The sequence below is a fragment of the Larus michahellis genome, chromosome 16 (genome assembly GCF_964199755.1).
Source record: "Larus michahellis chromosome 16, bLarMic1.1, whole genome shotgun sequence".
Lineage (NCBI taxonomy): Eukaryota > Metazoa > Chordata > Aves > Charadriiformes > Laridae > Larus > Larus michahellis.
The window spans coordinates 5,528,984-5,549,431 of NC_133911.1; the positions used below are offsets into that span (position 1 = coordinate 5,528,984).

A 20,448-nucleotide genomic window follows, 5' to 3' on the forward strand; every position below is an offset into this window, starting at 1 on the left:
CATCGGCAGAATATGGGTATTAAACTGAGATTGGAAAACTAGAATTCACCAAGAAGCAGATGGTGAATTTGTATCTGTTCTCTGAAATGTAAAACACGTTTGTACCAAATTTTAAAGTATGTTTCTCTTCCCTTCTAGCTCCTCCCTAGCCCAGTTCTTTTTGTTATTGCACAATACAGTACATTGGTGTGTTGATAAATAGCCATATGTTTCTGTGATTGGATTTTTCATGCACTGCCAAGTTCTGCACCCATGTTTTATCTGGCATCTTCACTTAGTATAAAGATAGTATTTCGTAGAGTGTGAGTTCAGTTGATATATCAGACTGTCATCACTACCTGATCCTTAGTGGAGGACCTAAAATTGGATTCGCTGTGGTCTTGTTCATAACCCCTGCTGCTCTGAACAGCTGTTTTGCTAACTTTCCATATACTGATCTCTGTCCTAGTTCATTTTCTTTCTTTAGAGCTGTTGTACTGATTAAGTTACAAGCAATTTTTTTGTTTAAAAGTTAGTGTATTCTCTATACTTGTGCAAATATGACACGAGGGCTGGCTATGTTGAAATAAAAGCGATGCTTCTCCAATTCTGATGTGTGGTGGGTTTTTGAATTTTTTTAAAAATTTGATTTAAACTTTATTTGACTGTAGGGATACAGATGCTGAACACTGTTTTTGTAACTACCTTGAATGTGTTGCAAGCGTCTCTGAATATATAAATAATAATTTGACTCTAAAGCCCTGTTCTGCTTGTAACTTGATTTCAAACGGTAGCAATATGTTCAGTATTTTGACATTGCATACAAACTGGTTTGGCAGAACTTTCAAATACATCCAAGGATCCAAGTCTTAATGAACAGCTTGTTTCTTTAAACATTTGTGTGAAAGTCCCAATCTAGTTACAAGTGCTGAGAGATGTTGGGGATTGACCAACATCATTGGGTTTGTCGGCTTGAATAACTGAAACCAGACGAGGTATTTAGATGATTTGGTTAATGACACACTTTAATATTAAAACCTCACTGTGTGACTTCCATGGTGGATATCTTTTAATAAGAGTTTAAAATAAGTGTAAAAATAATATGTAGGGTTTGCTTTTGTGCTGATGGAGCTCACTAAACAACTCAAATATTATCTGCCACCTGGTTTAGAGCCAGGGGTATATCATGTCAAAGACTCAAGTATGCAGTTCCCTTCTTTACTCGGTTCCTGGTTAGATTCATACAGACAGAACGTTAAAAGATACACTGCTGGTAGGCTCTTCCCGAGACATTAGGAGAATGATTCATTCTAGCATGGATGGCAACCTTCTAAGCCTGTAATAAACATATAAAAGACAGCTTCTTGTTTTTAAAGATTCTTCTTCTAAATCTGAACCACAAACTGTATTGCACATTTTGTTTTGTTCTGTTGCAAGTTACGGCTCCTGTTACCACTCTGCAGACAGCATTTTGTAGCAGTAAGTGACACTACTGGGAAATGTGAACCCTGAAAAACCAGTTGCAATTTATTATCTGTGATGCTATGCAACTTAGTCTCATTTTGCCTTATCATTCTGTATGGCGAAGGCAATACTGCCTTTATAAAATGTTACAACCAGTTAAAGTTGCTGATAAATGGGGAAAAAAACCCCAAAACACTCAAACCCCCAATAACTTAAATTTATGGGAAGCTTGGAAAATTATATTGGTTCTGGTTAATTTTCTTATTAATGAAAATTGAATCTTGCATAGCGAGATGGTATTCAAAACATCTGAAATCCTTGTGCAACTACAAGTAGGCATTTTGCTTCAGCTATGAAAAATAGTAGAGTTGAGAATGAATGAGATGTAAAATTACACTTAAAATTACATTTAATTTTGTATTAGCATAAAAATTAGGGTTGGGAAAAGTTGATAATTGCAAAAGTCTAGTAGTTAAATTTTTATGCTGTTGTAGGTGATTTTGTGACCTGTTCTGTAAGAATTTCTTCGCAGCTCTATATCAAACAGGCCTTTCATTTAGCTAGCGCATATAGAGTCTCTGGCAGTGTGCTTTTCGTGCTTTGTTATTGTGAATATCGTGTTCAGAGGTACTCAAGAATTATTTTAAGTATACGATTCTTTCACTCCTTCTGTTTCCTGATTTCCTAGGTATGCTAGTTATCTGTAGAAATTAATGTACTACTGAGAGGTATTTCTGTGAAAACATCAGAAAAAAATCTATTTATGTGTGTAAGAAGGGACAATAATCTCCCTACAGTTCATAAAAAAAAAAACCAAACAACCAAACAAAAAACAAACAAAAAAACCCCAAACAAACAAACCAAACAAAAAAACCCCATTAGTTGTGTTTTGTTGTTTTGGATTTTTTTGTTTGGGTCTTTTTTGTTGTTTTTTAAATCCCCTTCATTAACTTGTGGGAAGTTGGCAAAATAATGGTTTTCACATTAATATGGATAGATGGGTAAAAGAAAGATGAGAACCACTAAGCTGATGTCAGGTAGAGTTTCTGTGATGTGTTACACCCTATGAAAATTCCACCTACTCGTCTTTTGCAATCTGACGAAGTAAACTGTGTCACTGTGAACTTATATAATAAAAGAGATTTTGCACTTGATAGATTTCTTAAATTGTATTTCAGAAACAGAATGTTTACTGGTTGTGTACAGTAAAATTCCTGTTTTCTAGCAGCAATATTCAGGGGCAGTTGAATAATACTCCTGTATAAGGATTAGTATTGTCCCTTAGCGTTCATGTGAGGGCACAGGTACTTATGCAAGGGTCATGTTAAGAAGGGAGAGCAAAAATTCCTCACTGTATGTACTCAGGAACAAGGTTATAATGAAGCTACATGTTTGATACACTTTGTTGCACGAAAAAGTAGTCACCTCTGAGCAACAGTGAATAAAGCAGTCCTCTAAAACAACCCAGAATCTCTGTTAGACACTGAAGATCCTGCAGATTCATTCACATTGCTTCTTTGCTCTATTCTATGTTTAAGTTTTTAGTGAAACTTCCTAAAATTCTGTACTAACCTAAAGTTGACTGTGTGGTTGTCTCATGAATCATTATTCTACTAGTTTGCTGTACCACTGACATTGAAATTCAGTTGGCTTTTTCCTAAAGACATTCTTATTATTCTAGTCTGGTGAGAATACCTCAGGTACCTGCTGAAATAAGGAATGCTTTAAATGACTTCTACTTGGTGGAGTAATTTAATTTCTGCCTTCACCATGTGATGGCATTAATGAAGTAATGCAGTTTTATTAAAAACTTCTTGTACCGTGTGAAGATGTGTCATAACTTGAATTAAGGATGTATAAGTATTTTTACGAGCTGCAGAACTTACTTCAGAGCTGAAATGCTTCTGCTTTAGATCCGATAGTAAGTTTTGTACTTTTGTGGCACTGTGATTGCGACCCTGAAATAAAGATTTGATTGGATGTGTGGTTTATAGATAACCAGGAAAGAAGATGCCAAGATTTCTGGGCCATGCATAGTGACTTGTGCAGGGTAGAGTTCTGCCCACGTTAACTCAGATTCAAGATAGAAGTGTCTGTGTTGAGTCAGACCAAAGATTCGTCTGGCCCTGAAGCCTGTCGTCAACACTGGCTGTAGCAGGTATTTAGAATATAAGGATAAGCCAACCATGTAATCATGTTTTCTCAGTATAGTCTTCCAGGTTCTGAGAGTCTGTGCCATGGAGGCTTTCCTAGCCAAGGGTGGTAGCTTTTTACTAGATCTTGATGGCTTTTTCTTTGAATCTATATTATTGCTTTTTGAGTCTGTTTAACTTCAGTACTGACGGTATCCTGTGGCAATAAGTTAAACTGCTTAATTGTAGACTGAAAAAACTTTCTTCTAATGGAAAAGGTAGGTCGAGGACAATACAATTGAACCAATCTTTATTAACCCTGCATTTCAATGCTGTCTCAGATGTAACTGGAAGTTTGGATTATGGCTAACATGGATAGCTTCCTGCCAGTTAAAGTGCTCCATCATTTGGATGCAGTAGAATTTGAACAAGTGTTTTGATAATGAAGTTGAATTTACTGCTGAGCATTTGCTGAAGATAGATAATAATATTTACCCTGAAGGCAATAATTTTTGGTTCTTCTTCTCCTTATGGAGTAGTGTGTCCTTTAATCACTAGATATACAAGAAGTTAATGAGTTTTTATTTCCTTTGAGAAGAGGACTTTCCCAGGGCTGCAAAGGGTTTTTTAAGGCTGTTGGGTAAACACTTTTCGCTGGAATGCTGTGTCTTGAGAGCCAGTGGGATATAGCCCGTCACACTTGTGTTAGTTTTAATATGGCAGCAAGGGTTGATGGCTAAAGAACCTAGATATATAGTATATGGTAGCTAGCTCATGCTGAAATCTAAGTAGCTGTATCTTTACTGCTAAAATTGGCTTTGTAAGGTTGAGCCTAACACATGTTACCACCAGATCTTCATTTTGGTATTGGCATCCCTACTTTCTGGGAAGAAAATCAAGTAATGAAAGCAAATATGTACACTTCAAAAGAACTGCTTCAATGACAGAAACTTTCGACTAGGGAGACTGTGTACAGGTGCTGTTAAGTGTGTTTAAAGTTCTGTCTTTGCAGTGACAGCTTTTGGGGGAAAGAGTGGTTACAGAGCAGAAATTGGAGTTATCAAACAACTGTGAACCTCCCTAATTTTATCAGCATTTTGAATGCAATAGCTGTGAATAACTGAATCGTATTTTTTTTCTTTAGAAAACACCAACAAGAAGGATAACTTGAAACACTGTTGACCCCCTTCACATTCAATTTCTTGACTGCACTACAAGCAACCAGAATGTCGGGGGCTTCAGTGAAGGTGGCTGTTCGGGTCCGTCCCTTCAATTCCCGAGAAACCAGCAAAGAATCCAAATGTATCATCCAGATGCAAGGCAATTCAACCAGTAAGTTTATTTTAATCTTGTAAGGGAGTCTTTCTCTCTCCTCTCCCTTTCTGCTTAATCCTTTTTTTTTTTTGTTCAAACAAAACTGAGTACTGTGTACATTATATCATTGAGAATTGCTCTTCTAGGGAATTTCTCTTCTGAGGCTGTTATTACAAACTAGATTGTTTCTGAATTTGACTAGAAAGTCTAAAACATGAGTATCTTGATTTTTGATGTGGTTGTTTATGGTATTTGCCTGTGGTGAGTTGAGAATTCTACAGAAAGATTAGAATCCCAAAGTGAAAACTTCTTGTTAACTTCAGTGTGGGGGAATATCATGTGGACTGACAGATACAGGGATATGTTGCAGACCGCCGCATGATAATTGTTGTGGTGTAACTCCTGCTTGGGTCTGGTGCTCTAGTTCTTGGTGTGCTTATTCTGCGGTCTGTGGCTTTGTTTAGGAGCATAATTTGAATGAGAAAGCTGAGAGGGTAAGCATGTTAGGTTTTATGCTTTTGAGATTAGATGTCTAAACGACAGCAAAATAACAGACTACAATAATCTTATTTTTTTAAATAATTATTGTGGGTCTAATTTCAAGGAGAAGACTCTTCTATGCAAAACTTGGGCACACCATTTATTGATTGATTGTTATTTATTTTTTTTTCATGCTTCTAAAAGTCAAGGCAGTATTGGTACCATTTGCTGCAGTGTCGTAGGTCATGTGTAGGCTAATGGCTTTACCTATAAACTGGTGCTTTTGTGGCAGTTTTTCATTGTTAGGTGATGGAGTAGAGTTGTCTTGTCTATAGTTGTAGAAGTAACACTCCAAGAGCACCAAGTTCCTTTGCTGTCTGATTACATGAGTATTTACTCGTGCATATTAATGCAAAGGAGGTTGCACACAGGCTCCTCCTTTTAGTTAGCTGAGGTTGTACTTCAGCCTGCTTCTGCAACGGAATTTAAGTCCTGATTTTGTGGTTGCTTAAATTATGTACAATGTTTATGGTTTCATTAGAAGAGAGGTATCATATAGAAGAGAGCTTGCTTTTCAGTGCAGTAAATTCTTCTCTTCAGACCTTTTGTGGAATATTACCTGAAGAAACTTATTTTTTTTGGTTGGATTTCAAAATTTCCATTTAAAATGGGGGGCAGGGGGAGGGAATTTTAGAAATCATCTCATGTAGAAACAAGTGCTTGTAATCCAATGTTGTGTGCTAACTTGCATACCAAACCAGTGTAGGTGGTGGAAGAATGATAAACTCCATTAGATGGCATTTGTTATGGAACTGCCACCACGGAACTACAGCAGCACCACTGGGTGCCACTGTAATAGATTTTCTTGCTGCTGTCATGACGTGGCAACAATAATTTCAGAGACTTAAGACTTTTGAACTCCAGAAGCCTATGAATCTCTGGCAGTCTGTCTAAATTTGAAACGTGGTGTAGACAAAAGACACTGGCTCTGTTTCCGAATGGTAGAGCTGCACTACAAAGACACTGTAATTTCAAGAAACTGCATCTGTTTTCAAAAGGAGGAAAATACTTCCTGATTTATCTAGTTGGAAATTTCTTTACAACTTTTGCTGTATTTTGTGCTCTGGAAATGTTCTAATCTGTAGCCTTCTCTTTGAGTCCTGTGGTTCTGATACAAAATGGGTGATATGACAGATGGTCAGGTTTAAGTCATCAGGGGCCATTACAGATTGTGGGAAAGGGATCATTAGTTGCAATAGCTATATGTTCTTACAGTCTGTGGGCTATTTTTTTCCCAGTATTTCCCTCTAAGAGGAGAAATACAGAAGAAAGCAGTGGATGGAGGAGTAATAGTAATTTTACTTGTTGAACAGAAGAGGATAATATCATAAAAGATATGAATAAGGCATCGTTTGGTGGGGAAAAAACCTGAGCAGAAATTTTTTCTCCAAAGAATCTTCCTAACGAAGTTGTCTGACGCACATAACTTCAAGCTGAAATTCTTCTGGTATTCTTTTAGGCTGTGTGTTAGATTTGGGGGCATAAGTACCGTTGCTATTTCTGCCAAGGATTCTTTCTTTTTCGTGATCCCTCAGTCTTTGCAGCCTCACAGTTACATTATTTAACTCCTCATTGTTAAGGTCTGAACTTGTTGGCTAAAAGCTGACTACAGAAAGTGACATTAATGGATCTGACTCTCATATCTCTCATATCTCTAGCAATTTCAAAATAAAGGAAATTCAGTAGTAATTCTAGCCTATGGAGTTCCTGTGTCATACCTTCAAATGTGCCAATGAAATGATCGAGGGTTATTTTTTCTAAGGTTCTCCAAGAAGGTTATTTTTTCATTCGTGCACTAATCAAGTTGACAGGAGGCAAATCTGAGAGGCTGGTGATACGTTGGGTAGCCACTATTTTAAGCCTCCAAGACAGTTCTCTTATCTTGGAATTAAAGCCTGATGAACTATTATGATGAACAGGGTTGATGAGGCGGTGTGAAGTTTGATACCTAAGAAGGGATTTTGACTGTTACTTGGACTTTGATTCTTTATATATTTATTGACCAAGGTATTCTACAAATCCTTTGTGGATCCTGAATTTAAACTGGGCGAGTCTGAGTTCTGTAAGCGTATTGGCTGATGTAGGCAGAGACTACATTATAGTGAAACTGAGGCAAAGTGCTAAGGATTATTTTAGGTAAAACAGTCTAGAGTTGTAGATAATAAAGTGTATCACAGGTGTACTCTATTTATGTTTTTTAATGAGCGTTTTCTGACATCCTTAATGAAGTATATTCTTGAAGTCGGAATGCCACCAGGGTTGTCGCCTGACACGCTGCTTTTGTTTCTCAGTTTTTGTGTGAATTTGGCTGTTTACAGCTTTTGGGGGTGCCCGTCATTCACAGTGGGCTTGCCAGCAAAACAGAAAATCTTCCTGGGTTGGAAAGCTTATTCTCAATTTTGTTACACAGTTTAGCTTTGCATTACAAGCAAAGTAAGTGTAATTTTATTGTGGACTTGAGGTCTACAACAGAATTAACTTGTTATTCTATCTGGCTTTTATGTAATTTCCTTATGGAAGGTCAAGGCCTTTAAACAAGATCCATAGTAGATCTGCATCTTTACATTTCTCAGTGTTTAAAAAAACGTAGCTGAATGAAGTTCTGTGTATGTCTTAGTCTCAGAATAAGAGAGTTCTTACAAAGGTCTTTAATCCATAATGTCAAGAGTGCTTACTATGAGTGATTGGGACTTCTATTTTTTTTGTTGTAAGGATGCAAAATATGGGAATTCTGAAGTCGGTACTTGAAACATAGTGTTTGTCTGTTTTTTCTTTTGTCTAGTATACTAAGATAACATGACTAAGTTTTTATTTTTTTCTCCTTTATGATTGCAAAGGTATTGATCTGCACTAATACAATATATTGCACTTAAAGAATTGTCAGTTTTTATGTTTTTAAAATATATGTTCCAAAAATGAAATTCTGCAGTCCAGCTGAAGTCACATGTGCTGACTGCATTAAGGGGCTGGTATTTTGGCAGAAGGCCTGTGCTGCTCAGATCATATCTAATTGCAGATGGTATCCCTTTGAATGATACTGCCAAAAGTTCTTCTGTGGAAATGGAAGCAGTGGGGGTAGGAGAATAGAAGATAATAAGGAATTCTTAAAGACAGGAGAAGTTAGAATCTATAAAATTATAGTACTTAAGTTAATTTGGGAATGCAAAACGCTTTCCAAAGAAGTAATGTCACCATCAAATTACTAATTAAAAAACTCTACCAAAATAGTAACTAAATGGGATTAATTTAAGAAAAGACCATTGTTTTTTACATGGTTCTTACTATCAGTTAGCTTGACACTGCCTAATACATTGTTTGTTTTATATTCTGTATATTACAGAATGTTCTCAAGTGAAACTCAGCATCAGTGGGCTTTTAAGTTGCTTTTTGTGGTCATGGTTTATTGATAAAATCCCATCTAATACTGAAACCTCTGAAATAATGCTTTTGTCTTTTCCTCTGAGATAACTTTGTTTAATTTTTTCACTCTTTAAATAAATTTGAAAATTTATTTTCTTTAAATTATTGGATAGGTGGTTTATTGTGCTCTAGGTCAAACTCACAACTGGCTTTTTGAAATTAATAATTCAAGAATAGGTCATGGTTGTCAGCAAATCTTGATTGAATGTGTTTTGTCTTTAACTTCTGCTTTTTTCACTGTTTTTGTTTGGAGTGATTTATACCAATGCATCTTGCCCACAGTGTATTAACTACTTACTGTCTGTCGACTCCATAAATTACTGTTTTTGTGGTGAGTGAGAAAATGATTCTGCTGTGTAATACAGGGGATGAAAGGTGGGCTGTAGATCTAAGAGTATTTTGTGTGTCAGTAGTTCCTGTACTCATTCTTGTATCAGGTTTTGAGATGTAACAAATATAAACAATGCTGTCAGCTGCTGCCTTGGATTATTGAAATGAAAAGCTGAACTATTCTATGTGTAAAACTTCCCTAGTGTTGCCTTGTTCTGGTGCTGGATTTTTTTTTTCTGTTGTTTGTTTGGCTTTTTTTTTTTTTTGGTGTAAATTATTTGATAATCTTCTGTCTGTAAATAAATAATGCATAAATAAAAACAAATGAAAATGAAGCAGGGGTTGAAGCTAGTAGCTACAAGAGAGCATTTAGATACTCATCACTAGCAGAGTGTCCAGCTAGCTTGCTCTTTTAAAAAGCTAAATAAATATGTAGAAAACTAAACAATGAAGCAGGGAAACACAGAAGTATTCTACTTGGGATGTATCCTCTGCAATTGATGTTACACTAATTATGCACTAGATGGATGAAAACAGGTTTTAGCATCTTGCGGGTGCCAGTGACGGAGTAAAACAAAGTTCTGAAACTATAGTTTATCTGTGATTGTTGTACATTCTGATTTGCCATAAACCCTATTTGTGTAGAAGTGCACCTGCACAGTCTAGGGTATCTTGGAAGATATGAGTGCAACTGGATCCTCAGGTTAGGACTGAAAATTACCTATTTGGATTCTAACTCAGTAACAGTCTCTGTGGCTCGGTAACATAGGAAGGCTTTTTTTGGACCGCTTAAGGCATTGGATGTTTAATGAAAATAGGCAACAGTGGAGTGGTCCCATCTGCTGGTAACAATAGTCACAGCTGCTGCTGTAGACATATGGCAGCTCGGTTCTAAAGCAGGCATCCTTGGCATCCAGAAAACTTTGTAAGGCATTCTGGAGTTAATTTGTAGAGGTTGAGGGGCGCGGGGGGAAAATATTTATCTTCTAATAGTTGTTTGTTTCATTTTTTCTCTCTAAGGCTTATAGACATCTAGTCTAAACATAAGTATTTAAAAAAACAATAAAATTAATAGAAAAATATCTAATTTGAGTTTCTTTTCTGTTTGGGGTTTTTGGTTGTGTGTTTTTTTTGTTTTTTTTTTTCTTCGAAGATGTGTCCTGCTTTATGCAGTTGTTCTGGAGCAAAATAAAAATGCATGGGAAAGCAGAACTTAAGGCTTTTGATTTTTGATGTCTTTGTCTAAATTAGTGATACTTGAAATATAATACTGAAGTTGCTGATATTTGAAAAATAATGCAAAAGTCAAAACTATTGAAAGGTCCGTAGAGCAAGATAACCTCATCAGTAATTCAGCCAGTACTTTATTTATATATATATTAACAGGAGGCATTGTTAAATTTTGCCTTTTTCATTGTTACGTAGCTCTAAAAAGTAGTAACCTCTTTCAAAGAAGCTTAATTTTAAAAGGGGGGAAGAATGGTTTGCTGATCTTTTTCATTCTGATCTAATTTTTTAACTGTTTTCTGAATGAAAAGACACCATGAATGGAAAAGAAACCCTATTGTGTATGTATGTCTAGAGGAGAATAATAAGATTGCAAGTTTGGGTTTTGTTGGTTTGTAGTATTCTATAAGCATAGTTTGGATAGTTTCACTAAGGAACTTGTATCATGGAAATGATCTTTGGTCAAAATTACTGATGAAAAAAGTCTTTAAAGAAACTGGCTTTTATTTAGACTAGCACGGAGTACATGTAGACAGTAAAATAATGGGAATTTATGTAGCATATGCTACATCAGTAGAAAAGGCAAGCAAAAGCCTTCATTGTAGTTCTTGCCTAATAACTTTCCTTTTTTTTTTTTCTTGTCTTGATTCGACATTTTCAGTGAAAGTACAGAATAGGTGGGAGGATTCATTTTCATAGATGGATTTCAGTCTTGACTCTCAATCTGTCTTCTGAAAAAGAATAATTTTAGATATCTCAAAAAATAAAAGCATACCCCATTTCTGATGAGTTGTGGCTGCCAAAAAGCATTGGTTCTTAAAGCATGTTTTGTGTAGTGTTTTTTCAACATACAACTTGTTTTTCTTTTTTTTTCTTTATCTTTTTTTTTAAACTGTTTCCAATTATTTATGCTTGCATCATGCATGATGAGGTTGTCTTGGCAAAATGAACAGCAGTGGAGGAAAGTCACTTAACACCTCCCTTGATTATTTTTCATCTGTAAATCCTCCTGATGGTGGTTAAAACTAAATGAATGCTTGTCAAATATGTTAATATTACATTGCATTCATGGTAGACGTGTTATCAAAACGGGCTATTTTATGGGGAAATAAATTGTGCGTCATGTGGAGGATGCATGAATTGTCTGGCTGTTGAGGTTGAATTGGGAACTGATTGGAGAAGGAAAAAAAGTACTGGAATTTTTTAAAGTGCTTGTTTTTCCTTCTAAAGCTTTTTCTCATGATTGTATAAAAATAACTTGAGAAGTGTTAATTGTGCACACCGTTAAAAAAAAAAAAAAGAAAAAATCTGTAAATCTGTTTTGGAAGATGACTTTGGGGAGGTGGGAGAAGATGAAAATGTAATGATTTTTAAATGTTAGAGGTACAAATAATGAGCATGGAACAAGACTGTGAGATGGGTAGGATGTTCCAGCTAATGTTAAATGCAGTTGGACTACATTTAAAAAACTGTTATGGAGTTAGTACAGAACTGTAGAAGAGAGAGATAATGTTACTTGTGAACCCAGAAGAGTTTTCTGTCAGTGGTGACTAAATCATGTGAAATGCTGCCCCTTCGGAATTAGTGCCCACTGACCCATAGCTAGGGCTTTAGAGATGATTCTTTTTATGAAAGGCTTAAATAATGTCCCACCTTTCAGTATGCAAGTAGAAGTAAAGAAAATGCAAATTGGGAACTACTTAAAGGATTCATATAGTGAACATATCCAATCCTTAAAGATATTGAGGCTAGCAGAACTGATTGCCCAGGATTTTGGTGCTACATGATGTCCTTTTAATGTAGTGCTGGCATGTGTCTGAAGGTCAAAATGGCATTTGGAGAAGACCATTGGCTCTTGGAGACAGAAAACATGCGAGGAAAGAATTCATCTCAACTCCAAGTGCTCAGCCAGCTACATACATAGACCTGATACACATCTTCTGCAATAGGGTGTTTTCAGGTAATCAGTAGACAATGGGAGTTTTGGAATGGTTTTGGTTCAGCGTTTCAGCAAGGTAGAACAGTTTGGTTCGACTGGCTCTCGCTTGGTGCAGAGCCTGCTGGTATGCCCTTCTCCCCGAGCACCAGCTGTAGAGATGGTATTTATAGCACTTGGATCTGTACGAGCAGCTGAGGATGAGAGCGGCTTTCTAGCAGCTTCTGTGAGTGAGCATTTGCCTTGCTCCGGTGCTACTGAGCCTAACGCCCTCCCCCATCCAACCTTTCTCCCAGTACAGGGTTGAAATTCCACAGTGGGGAGAGAATCCGGTTGAATTCCAAATGAGCTGTTCTTAGCTTCTACTTGGTTTCCTTCCCTTTTAATGATTTGAAAAATGCAAACAATGCTTTGAAAAGCAAGCGCTGCTTTACAAGCTGGAAGTGTCCATTTCCCTTCATTTATCTCTTATAATAACAACCCTGAAAGTCTGTCTTATAAAAACAGTATAGCCATATATCTGATTGCAATGTATGCCTAGGAAAGAAGCCTGTATTAAACGTGTCTTTGGGGTGTTATTCACGTTCCAGCAAATAAAGAATGCCTGCTCCACCCTGCTCTCAGTAACGAACATGTTCTCATTGTTGTCATTCCAGCCTACAGATGGCGCAGATATATTTTCCAGACCTGTGGATTTTAAAAGATTGTATATTTAATGTTAATTCGGTCTTGTGGAGTCAATTCTGAAAGCCCCAGATCTTTTATATTGGTTAAGTTGATTATTCAGACATAATAAAATAAAACTAGTGCTTATATTGATTCAAATAGAGTTTGAAGAAGGCACAGAAATGAATTATTTCATATTTATTTCCCTCAATGTTACCCCTTCTAAAGTTCCGTCTAGACTAGCATGTTTTTTTAAAAATTTCTGCCTATTTCTTTACCAATGATTAATGAGAACAAAAGCGAAGACAGGACAGTGATTTTTTTTTTTTGATAGCTGTTATCTCTTAGTATGTGTTGGCATTTGGTAGGATTGTGTGTTCTGTGTAGGTTACTGCTGGCACTAGGGGAATTATTGAGGCTGGTGTGAAGTCTCTCATGTGAGATGAAACCTGATTTTATTTCAGATGTAGAATTTGAAGAGGTTTTGTGCCTTCAGCGTTGACCAATGTGGTAGCAATGTGGGAATGGAAGATGTAAATGACAGAAAGCAGGCTATATTGCACGATGATGGAATTTTGGTTTCTTCAGTTCCATGTCTGACTTTCACCATTATTGGGTTTTATTTCTGATTGGTAATTGATAGTTTTGGGGTTTGTTTTTTTGTTGGGTTGTGTTTTTTGATTTTTGTTTAAATATTACTCTATGAGTCTGTTTCTCCCCTCCCCGCCGCCCCCCCCCCCCCCCCAGCACAGACTGTATATCAGTTAATCCCAGGATTTAGCCCAAGTTAATTCTGTCTGCTGGTGTTTATCTGAAGGGCAAACTGCAGTTAGCCAGTTCTTCACTGGAGCACCCTACAGTGACTAATGTGTGGCGTGTCTGGTGGCAGAATGCCCTGCAGTGTGACTCTGGTCCCTAACAGAGGTGGAGCTGTTGAATCTAGTGACTTGGTTTTAAATGCAATGAGGGATAAGAGAGTCATTTCAGTTCTTACCTCTTGTGTGCTTTGCACTCTGTCTTTCTATTTCCAGAGCTTGTTAGAAAGAATTGCTGGTATCCCCAGACACTGAACTGCAGGCAGTTTCTAACCTGAAAAATTTGTGACGTGCTGAGGAGCAGTGCTGACTGGGGTGAAAACAGATTAGGCTTGGACTGCAAATTCAGTGCCATTATAATCTGACATGAGATTTAAGTGGTTAAGAAGTAGTTTTGGTCATTCTTTGTGCCTGCAAAAATATTTATGTGGTCGAGTAGATGGGAATGGAATGAGGGGGCTGATCTTGGCTAAGCCTGCTTGCTTTTTTTTTTTTTTTCCCCTTTTTTTTCCTGTAGGTTTCCCACTGTCTGTTTACTTGGTTAGTTTTAATGGAGAATGGAAGTGTAAATCCATAAATAAAGGCTTGAAGTTGGAATGTGTTTGTGTGTATGTTTAGGAAGGGGTGAGAAGACAGATTGCTGCTTCCAGTTGAAAGTATCGCAGGAGACTATAACTTTGCATGAGCTCTCTGTTGTGCTCCACAGTCTGGTTATAATTGTAAGATAAAGTGTGTATTTGAGGTGTGCTTTTTGAATTTCAGCTTCAAGAAATCAGGATTGGATTGTAAGGCAAAAACCCCAATAAAATTAGATGTCCAAAATGACAACAGGTATACAAAATAACATGTATTATAAAATATATGGGTACTGTTTCAATAGCGAAGTGGTCTTTCAAAATTTGCTAACAGTTTTTGCTGAAATGAAAAACTAGCAATTAATTTGATCTCATAGATTTGAAAGGTTGAAAGTGTATGTTATTTTTGTGTGAGCTGATACAGCAGATGGTTTGAAAAAATGTTAATTAAGGAAGAAGTAGGATGGACTGTGGAAGTAGCTTATGCCAAGAAATGAAGTTGCCTGTTTAAGTAAGGGCGTGTTAAAATTCAAATGTATTGTGGAGATTGGTTTGTTACTGTTGATACAGCACATCTAAAATTATAATTCCTTTATTGATTGTGCGCCTACTTTCTCCTTAACTTTTATTAGACTGTACTGCTCCTATGATGTACTTCTCCTATAGAAGGACTAATTAGTTAAAATATGTGGGTCTTATGTAATGATACAAAATTTTAGATTATTTGGTGGGAAGAAATTTGTTTCAAAATTGTTGGTTTCTTTACCTTTTGGTCAGTGATATAAAACTCATAATGTTTGTAGTTACAGGTATCAAAAAACCCAACCAAAATAAAACAGCTAAGCAGCTAAAAAGAAATGTTTAAATTATTTGAGTTTCTGGAAATATGTGGATTACTCCTGCTTAGAGGCACCTCAGATGGTGTGAAGCAGCTCTGTATGGCTTACTACGTAACTGTAAGGAGAAATAAGCTTTTAAAATGCAATCTGTGTCTGTAGGTTGGGATGCCAATGAGTATTAAATAAACTGCAAATTAAATGGTAATGCTGCATAGCTATTCACTAAGTGCATTTTTATTTGAATTTTGTATCAATTTATGACATATAATTACTTCTACTTACTCTATTTGCTTACCAAGATAGAAAACTGACGTAAAAATTATGTCTTAAGGTGAATGAAGCATATTATGCAAATTTCTGGAAATTTATAATTAAAATTTTAAAAAAAGAATAACGTGGGCATTTATCTCCCTCAACCAAATCAACAATTTGTCGAGTATTTTTTTAAAACATTAATATTTCCATGTCTCTTCCTCAGCCTTACATTCCAAAGAGAAATGATGGACATTATTCCAAACTGTGGTTGTTGCTTTGATCCCAGAAGAGTTTTTAGACACTGCAGTCAGAAAATAGTATCTTCAACTTGTTTCATCCTCTCCACACTTCTGAGTTACATACGTAACTTTTTTCAGTAGCAATGGTATAGGAGACGGTGATTTTGTAAAATACCCCTTCCAGTTTCTGGTTGGTGCAGAAACCATAACTTGTGCAAAGCTGAAAGAATCCACATGAGGTAAGAAGTTGGCTCTTGGTGAAGCGAGGGGCCTGAAATAGGGATTGAGTTTATGCGAAACTGGCTGCTGAGGTTGACTCCAACGTTCAAAGTTGCTCCGGTGCCATGCTGATGGTAACTAATTATAGCTGCAGCACAAAGCGTTAGTGTCGGTTTGCAAACAGAAAAGTTAATTGCCACATTGGACCTTTGAAATAGCAGATAAACAAATTTATTCTGTAAGATAAAAAGGCCATTAATGTGTTCCTGCTGTGATCGTCTGCTTTATTGCCTTTCTCATTTCCTGAGGCTCTGTAATTAAACCATTAGCTTGCGTACCATGCCGTGAGTCTGCTGTGGTGAGAGGAGATAGATGATGACCTATTTCATGAATCACTAATACAATTCATCTTGGCCTTGCATGGCTTAAAAAAACAAACAAAATAACCAAAAAGCTTTTAGTGTTCTTGTGGGTACCGGAGACACTGGAAACAGTCCTCTTACTTTTTTTTAATTCTGTTTGTTTCCCTGTTCAGCTGAAAATACAGCTTGCTGAATAACATGGTACACAAAATCAGTGTTGCCCACAGTCTAATTTCTGCATGATCATGCTTGTTTTTTGCAATTCGGCCCATGAACTTTTAGGATAGAGCTTACCTGTACTATAAGAAGTCTTTTAATTTCTTCAGAAATATCCATAAGCTTCCTTTTAAAAGTAGCTAGATTTCATGGATTTGCTTTTCCCTCCAAAGATGATGCTTGGTGCCATAGACACCTTCAAGTTAGGTCAGTTACTTCAGTTTGAATTCCTGGTTTCTGAGCTGCCTCACCATCTTCTTTCAGGTGTCTTATCTCACATTGTTGTGTATCCGATCACTTGGTTGAAACTCGGACCCCATCAGACAGGACTGAAGCAAATAGCTACCCACTTGGTGCTCAGTGTTCCAAATGAAGAGGGTTTCAGTCCAATTCAAATCCGTTGAGGTCGTAATCTTATGTTTTCTCAATCGGTCAGCTCTGTTGGATTCATTTGTAGGCAGACTGAGAATTCTGTTAAACCAGTGATTCTGAAAATGGAGGATGTAGAGTCTGTGTAAGAAACAGGAATGGGGATAAACAGACTTCAGCCTTGGACTAGAAGCTGAGTGAAAAGGCTTTGACTGGCTGGCAGTGGTGAGGGACAGCACGCAGAGTTTCTGGCAGCCAAGAGATTTTTCTCTGTCCCGTTTCTGTTGCAGTGGAAGGTTTTGGCCAGGCAGCTGCATTCCCAACCTCTGACGGAGCTGCCTTGCACGTTAATCTCCCTTTCCTGATATGCTTCTCAAGATATGCTTTGCAAAAACATGCATCCTAGAAAATAGTTTTCAAAATAGTGAGCTGGACATGGAACTTAGTGTGAAGGAGCTGAGGAAAGCCTCCCTAAGAAAATAATAATAAAAAAAAATGGCTTAAAAAAAAAAAAAAGGGCAGAGTGGAACCACTTGCATAAATCACAGAGCCTGAACTTCGCTCTTCACAAGTGTGGTGGATCAAATTTAAGCTTGAAGCGAGTAGGGTGAAGCTGTAATGCGAAGCTTGTAGTGCCTTTCCAGATGCTAAGCCTGTGATATAGCTAGAGATCTTGTCTTTCATGGGTGGTCAACCTGCCTTTATGCACAGCGAGCTGAGTGGAAAAACTAGCTATTCTGCTCCTTAAAAGTCTGGCTTCTTCGCTTGCTTTTTGGAAGTGGTGGATTTTTCCTAGAGATTTTATTTTTTTTAAAAAGAATTAATGGGAAGTGTATATTTTCACATCAGACTGGGTTTACTGAAATTTGTGCTGCTTGTTCTGTTTTCTGCTTCTGACACAGTAGACTCTTAGAAGGCAATTTAACTCGTTTCCTTGGAGAGACCAAATGCAGCTTTGCCTTGACCAAGAGAAATGTCCTTTTTGTTTATAAACAACAATATAAAAATGGAAAAGAAAAAGACTGATGAATACTTGCTATTTCACTGTTGATTCTAAGATGAGACAAATCAATCATGCCATGAGATAAATAAGTGAGATCAAAGCTCTCTCTTATGATTGCTTTTGCACCTTAATGTTAAACTGCACCAATGTGACATTCAGGTAACCAATATTTTTTTTTTTCCAGATTGCAGTTAAAAATGTGTTTCTTGGTCAGTAAAGATGCAGCTAGATTTCTGCTTGTCTTGATTCCCTTCACAGTTTGCCGGGCTGGGACTTTCCCATTTCCAGGACCATGTTGTAAATGCAACGTGCCAATAAAGGCAGTTGCTCCCCTCTTTCCCCAGCCATGACTCTCCTCACAAGAAGAGTATCAGGAGTTTGGGTTAAAATGATTTGCTGTTGAGATTAAGCAATAGAATGTATATTGTCAGGAGAGGTGCTGGCTATACATTTTTTTCATGTAGCCGCTTAGAGCTGTGTTATACAGTACATAGGAATAGGCTCTAGTATATAGGAATGGGTTCTATTTATTGCTGCTTTTTTTTCTACTCTTAATGGTTAGATTACTTTTCCTTGAACTTATAGCCCAAAACAATTGAAGAAAATCTCCACTAATGTGGAGATTGGTTTTTATTTGTACCACTTCTTTTGGGTAGGAACTTCTGGGTACAAGGCATTACTTCTTCCTTACCTTTCCAAGCTTTGAAGTTAAATAATTAAATGAGAAATGAGAAGTTGCTGAATTGTAGCAGTCCAGGTTACGCTGAAAAGAGAGAACTGATTTAACTTTGGGGCAGGGGATTTGTCTTCTGGGATTTGTTATTTGTTTGCTTTAACCTTAGAACTAGTTTAATAGCATGTGCTGTAGATGTACTGCTGTTTGGCCAAAACTAGTAAAGGGAAACTAAAGCCATATATGATTGCTTAGGTTACCGGTTTGTTATGTGTTGATGCCCATGTTGCTATCCAAAGCCACAAACGTTTTTGCCATTTGATACTGTACTGGTGCAAGGCATATTATTCATTGGCTTTGCATGTCTGTCAGCTTGTATAAGGCAAGAATGTGAGCACAAGGTGCATCCAAGTGAAATGGTGTCGGCCACAAGAAATAGAGTAGCAACCGTTGCTATTTGCAATCCGGACAGTGATCTTTTCTCCACATTGTAATTTTGGACAACAGCCCTGCTCAGGGACACAGCATCTGGTAGAGAAGTGATTTAATTTTATTGGGGATTCTGTAACCACGTTTTCAGAGATTTCAGCACAACATGATGTTAAGTTCACATTTGAAATGGTAAGAGATGTGGGTATTACAATTTTTATTTATCACAGAAGGAAAGGGAGAAGTCCCTGTCTCCCAGAGCATAGCATAACTGATATGAATACATGAGAAATAAGCATCCTTTGTTTAGGATGACTGGTATCAGGATGTAAATCATCCCCAGGAAGCCTGTCACCACCTTTGCATAGCTTCTTTCTTTGTAGATTTCGTTTGCATGTATCATAATCAGTGGATCACTGCCAAAGGCAGATTGCTGCTTTAGGTGCAGATGCGTATGTATAAATCTAAGGTAGTTTATCTAATTTTGATACCCTCAAGAGTATACCTTTTCAGAATCTTTACTTACACAGATGATATTGAAAAAAACTGCTGGAAATAATAGATTTAAGTATTTCCAGCACTGTACGAGTGAACAGAAGAAGGCAGTAGCTATTCATTTCTGCAGCAAAGCTGTGCTTATAAATTATCTTCCTTGGAATACAGAAGATACAGACATTCTGTATGCCATTAAAATGACAGCTGAATCCATTGTGTACTGCTCCCCTCCAGGCAAAGGTTATAGGAAGCTGTTTTGTTGTTGGGAAAGAAAAAAAAAAAACCCAACAACCAAACACAAAAAACCAAGCCTAACGAGGACCTGAGAAAAGGAAAAGAGCATAAAATTTACAGGTGTACTGATGTGGAGAGAAAAAACAGGTGTTGTGGTTTTTGTTGGTGGTTTGTTTTTTTTTTCCCAAAGTATCTTGTGTTTTTTTTTTTTTATGGTATTTGTAAAGTGCTCAATGACTTAGCTTTCCTGAAGATTCTTAGATTCTTATATATGAATACCTTGGGAAGAAAATTAAGTCAAGGATTGCAAGAGCTGAAAAGGCAATTAGAGGTCGGCTTTTTGAATGGGACTTATAAAGGCTATAACATAGGAACTATACACAAGCATTTTTCATTCATACTTTGTGTGTGTGTGTACTTCATAATAGGGTCATCTATTATACGGACGTTCAAAAAGGAAAAAGTACACGGGTTGGTTGGAGATCACTGTGGGATTCAGTGGCTATATACAGTAAGAACATTTATCAGTAATTTGGTTGGTTCAATTAATACCAGTCCTATTAAAAATCTATCTGTAGGCTTTGTGTGTGTAAAAGTACATTGAAATAAACTGTGCAGATAATCCCTGAAATGTCTGTAGAGCTAGCTTTTTTCATATCTTCTTCAATACTCTGAAAATACTGAGCTTCTTAAAGCAAATCCTTCTGCAGTGGGCTC

At 37.0% G+C, this 20,448-nt stretch overlaps 1 protein-coding gene and 1 long non-coding RNA gene across 17 annotated transcripts in view; one reads left to right on the forward strand and one right to left on the reverse strand.

The window, feature by feature from the left end:
* KIF1B (kinesin family member 1B) overlaps positions 1–20,448 on the forward strand; it is a 93,469-nt gene that overhangs the window by 1,038 nt on the left and 71,983 nt on the right. For all 16 annotated transcript variants that reach the window (XM_074560683.1, XM_074560688.1, XM_074560693.1 and 13 more), the window contains exon 2: positions 4,720–4,907. In XM_074560683.1, coding sequence (XP_074416784.1) covers positions 4,802–4,907 — 106 coding nt within the window. In that variant the 5' untranslated portion in view covers positions 4,720–4,801. The remainder of the gene's footprint in view (positions 1–4,719; positions 4,908–20,448) is intronic.
* LOC141751933 (uncharacterized) lies at positions 15,456–17,845 on the reverse strand. The gene is made up of 2 exons (XR_012590144.1): positions 16,607–17,845; positions 15,456–16,002 (listed from the first exon to the last, which is right to left on the reverse strand). It is a non-coding gene; the product is annotated as an uncharacterized LOC141751933 (long non-coding RNA).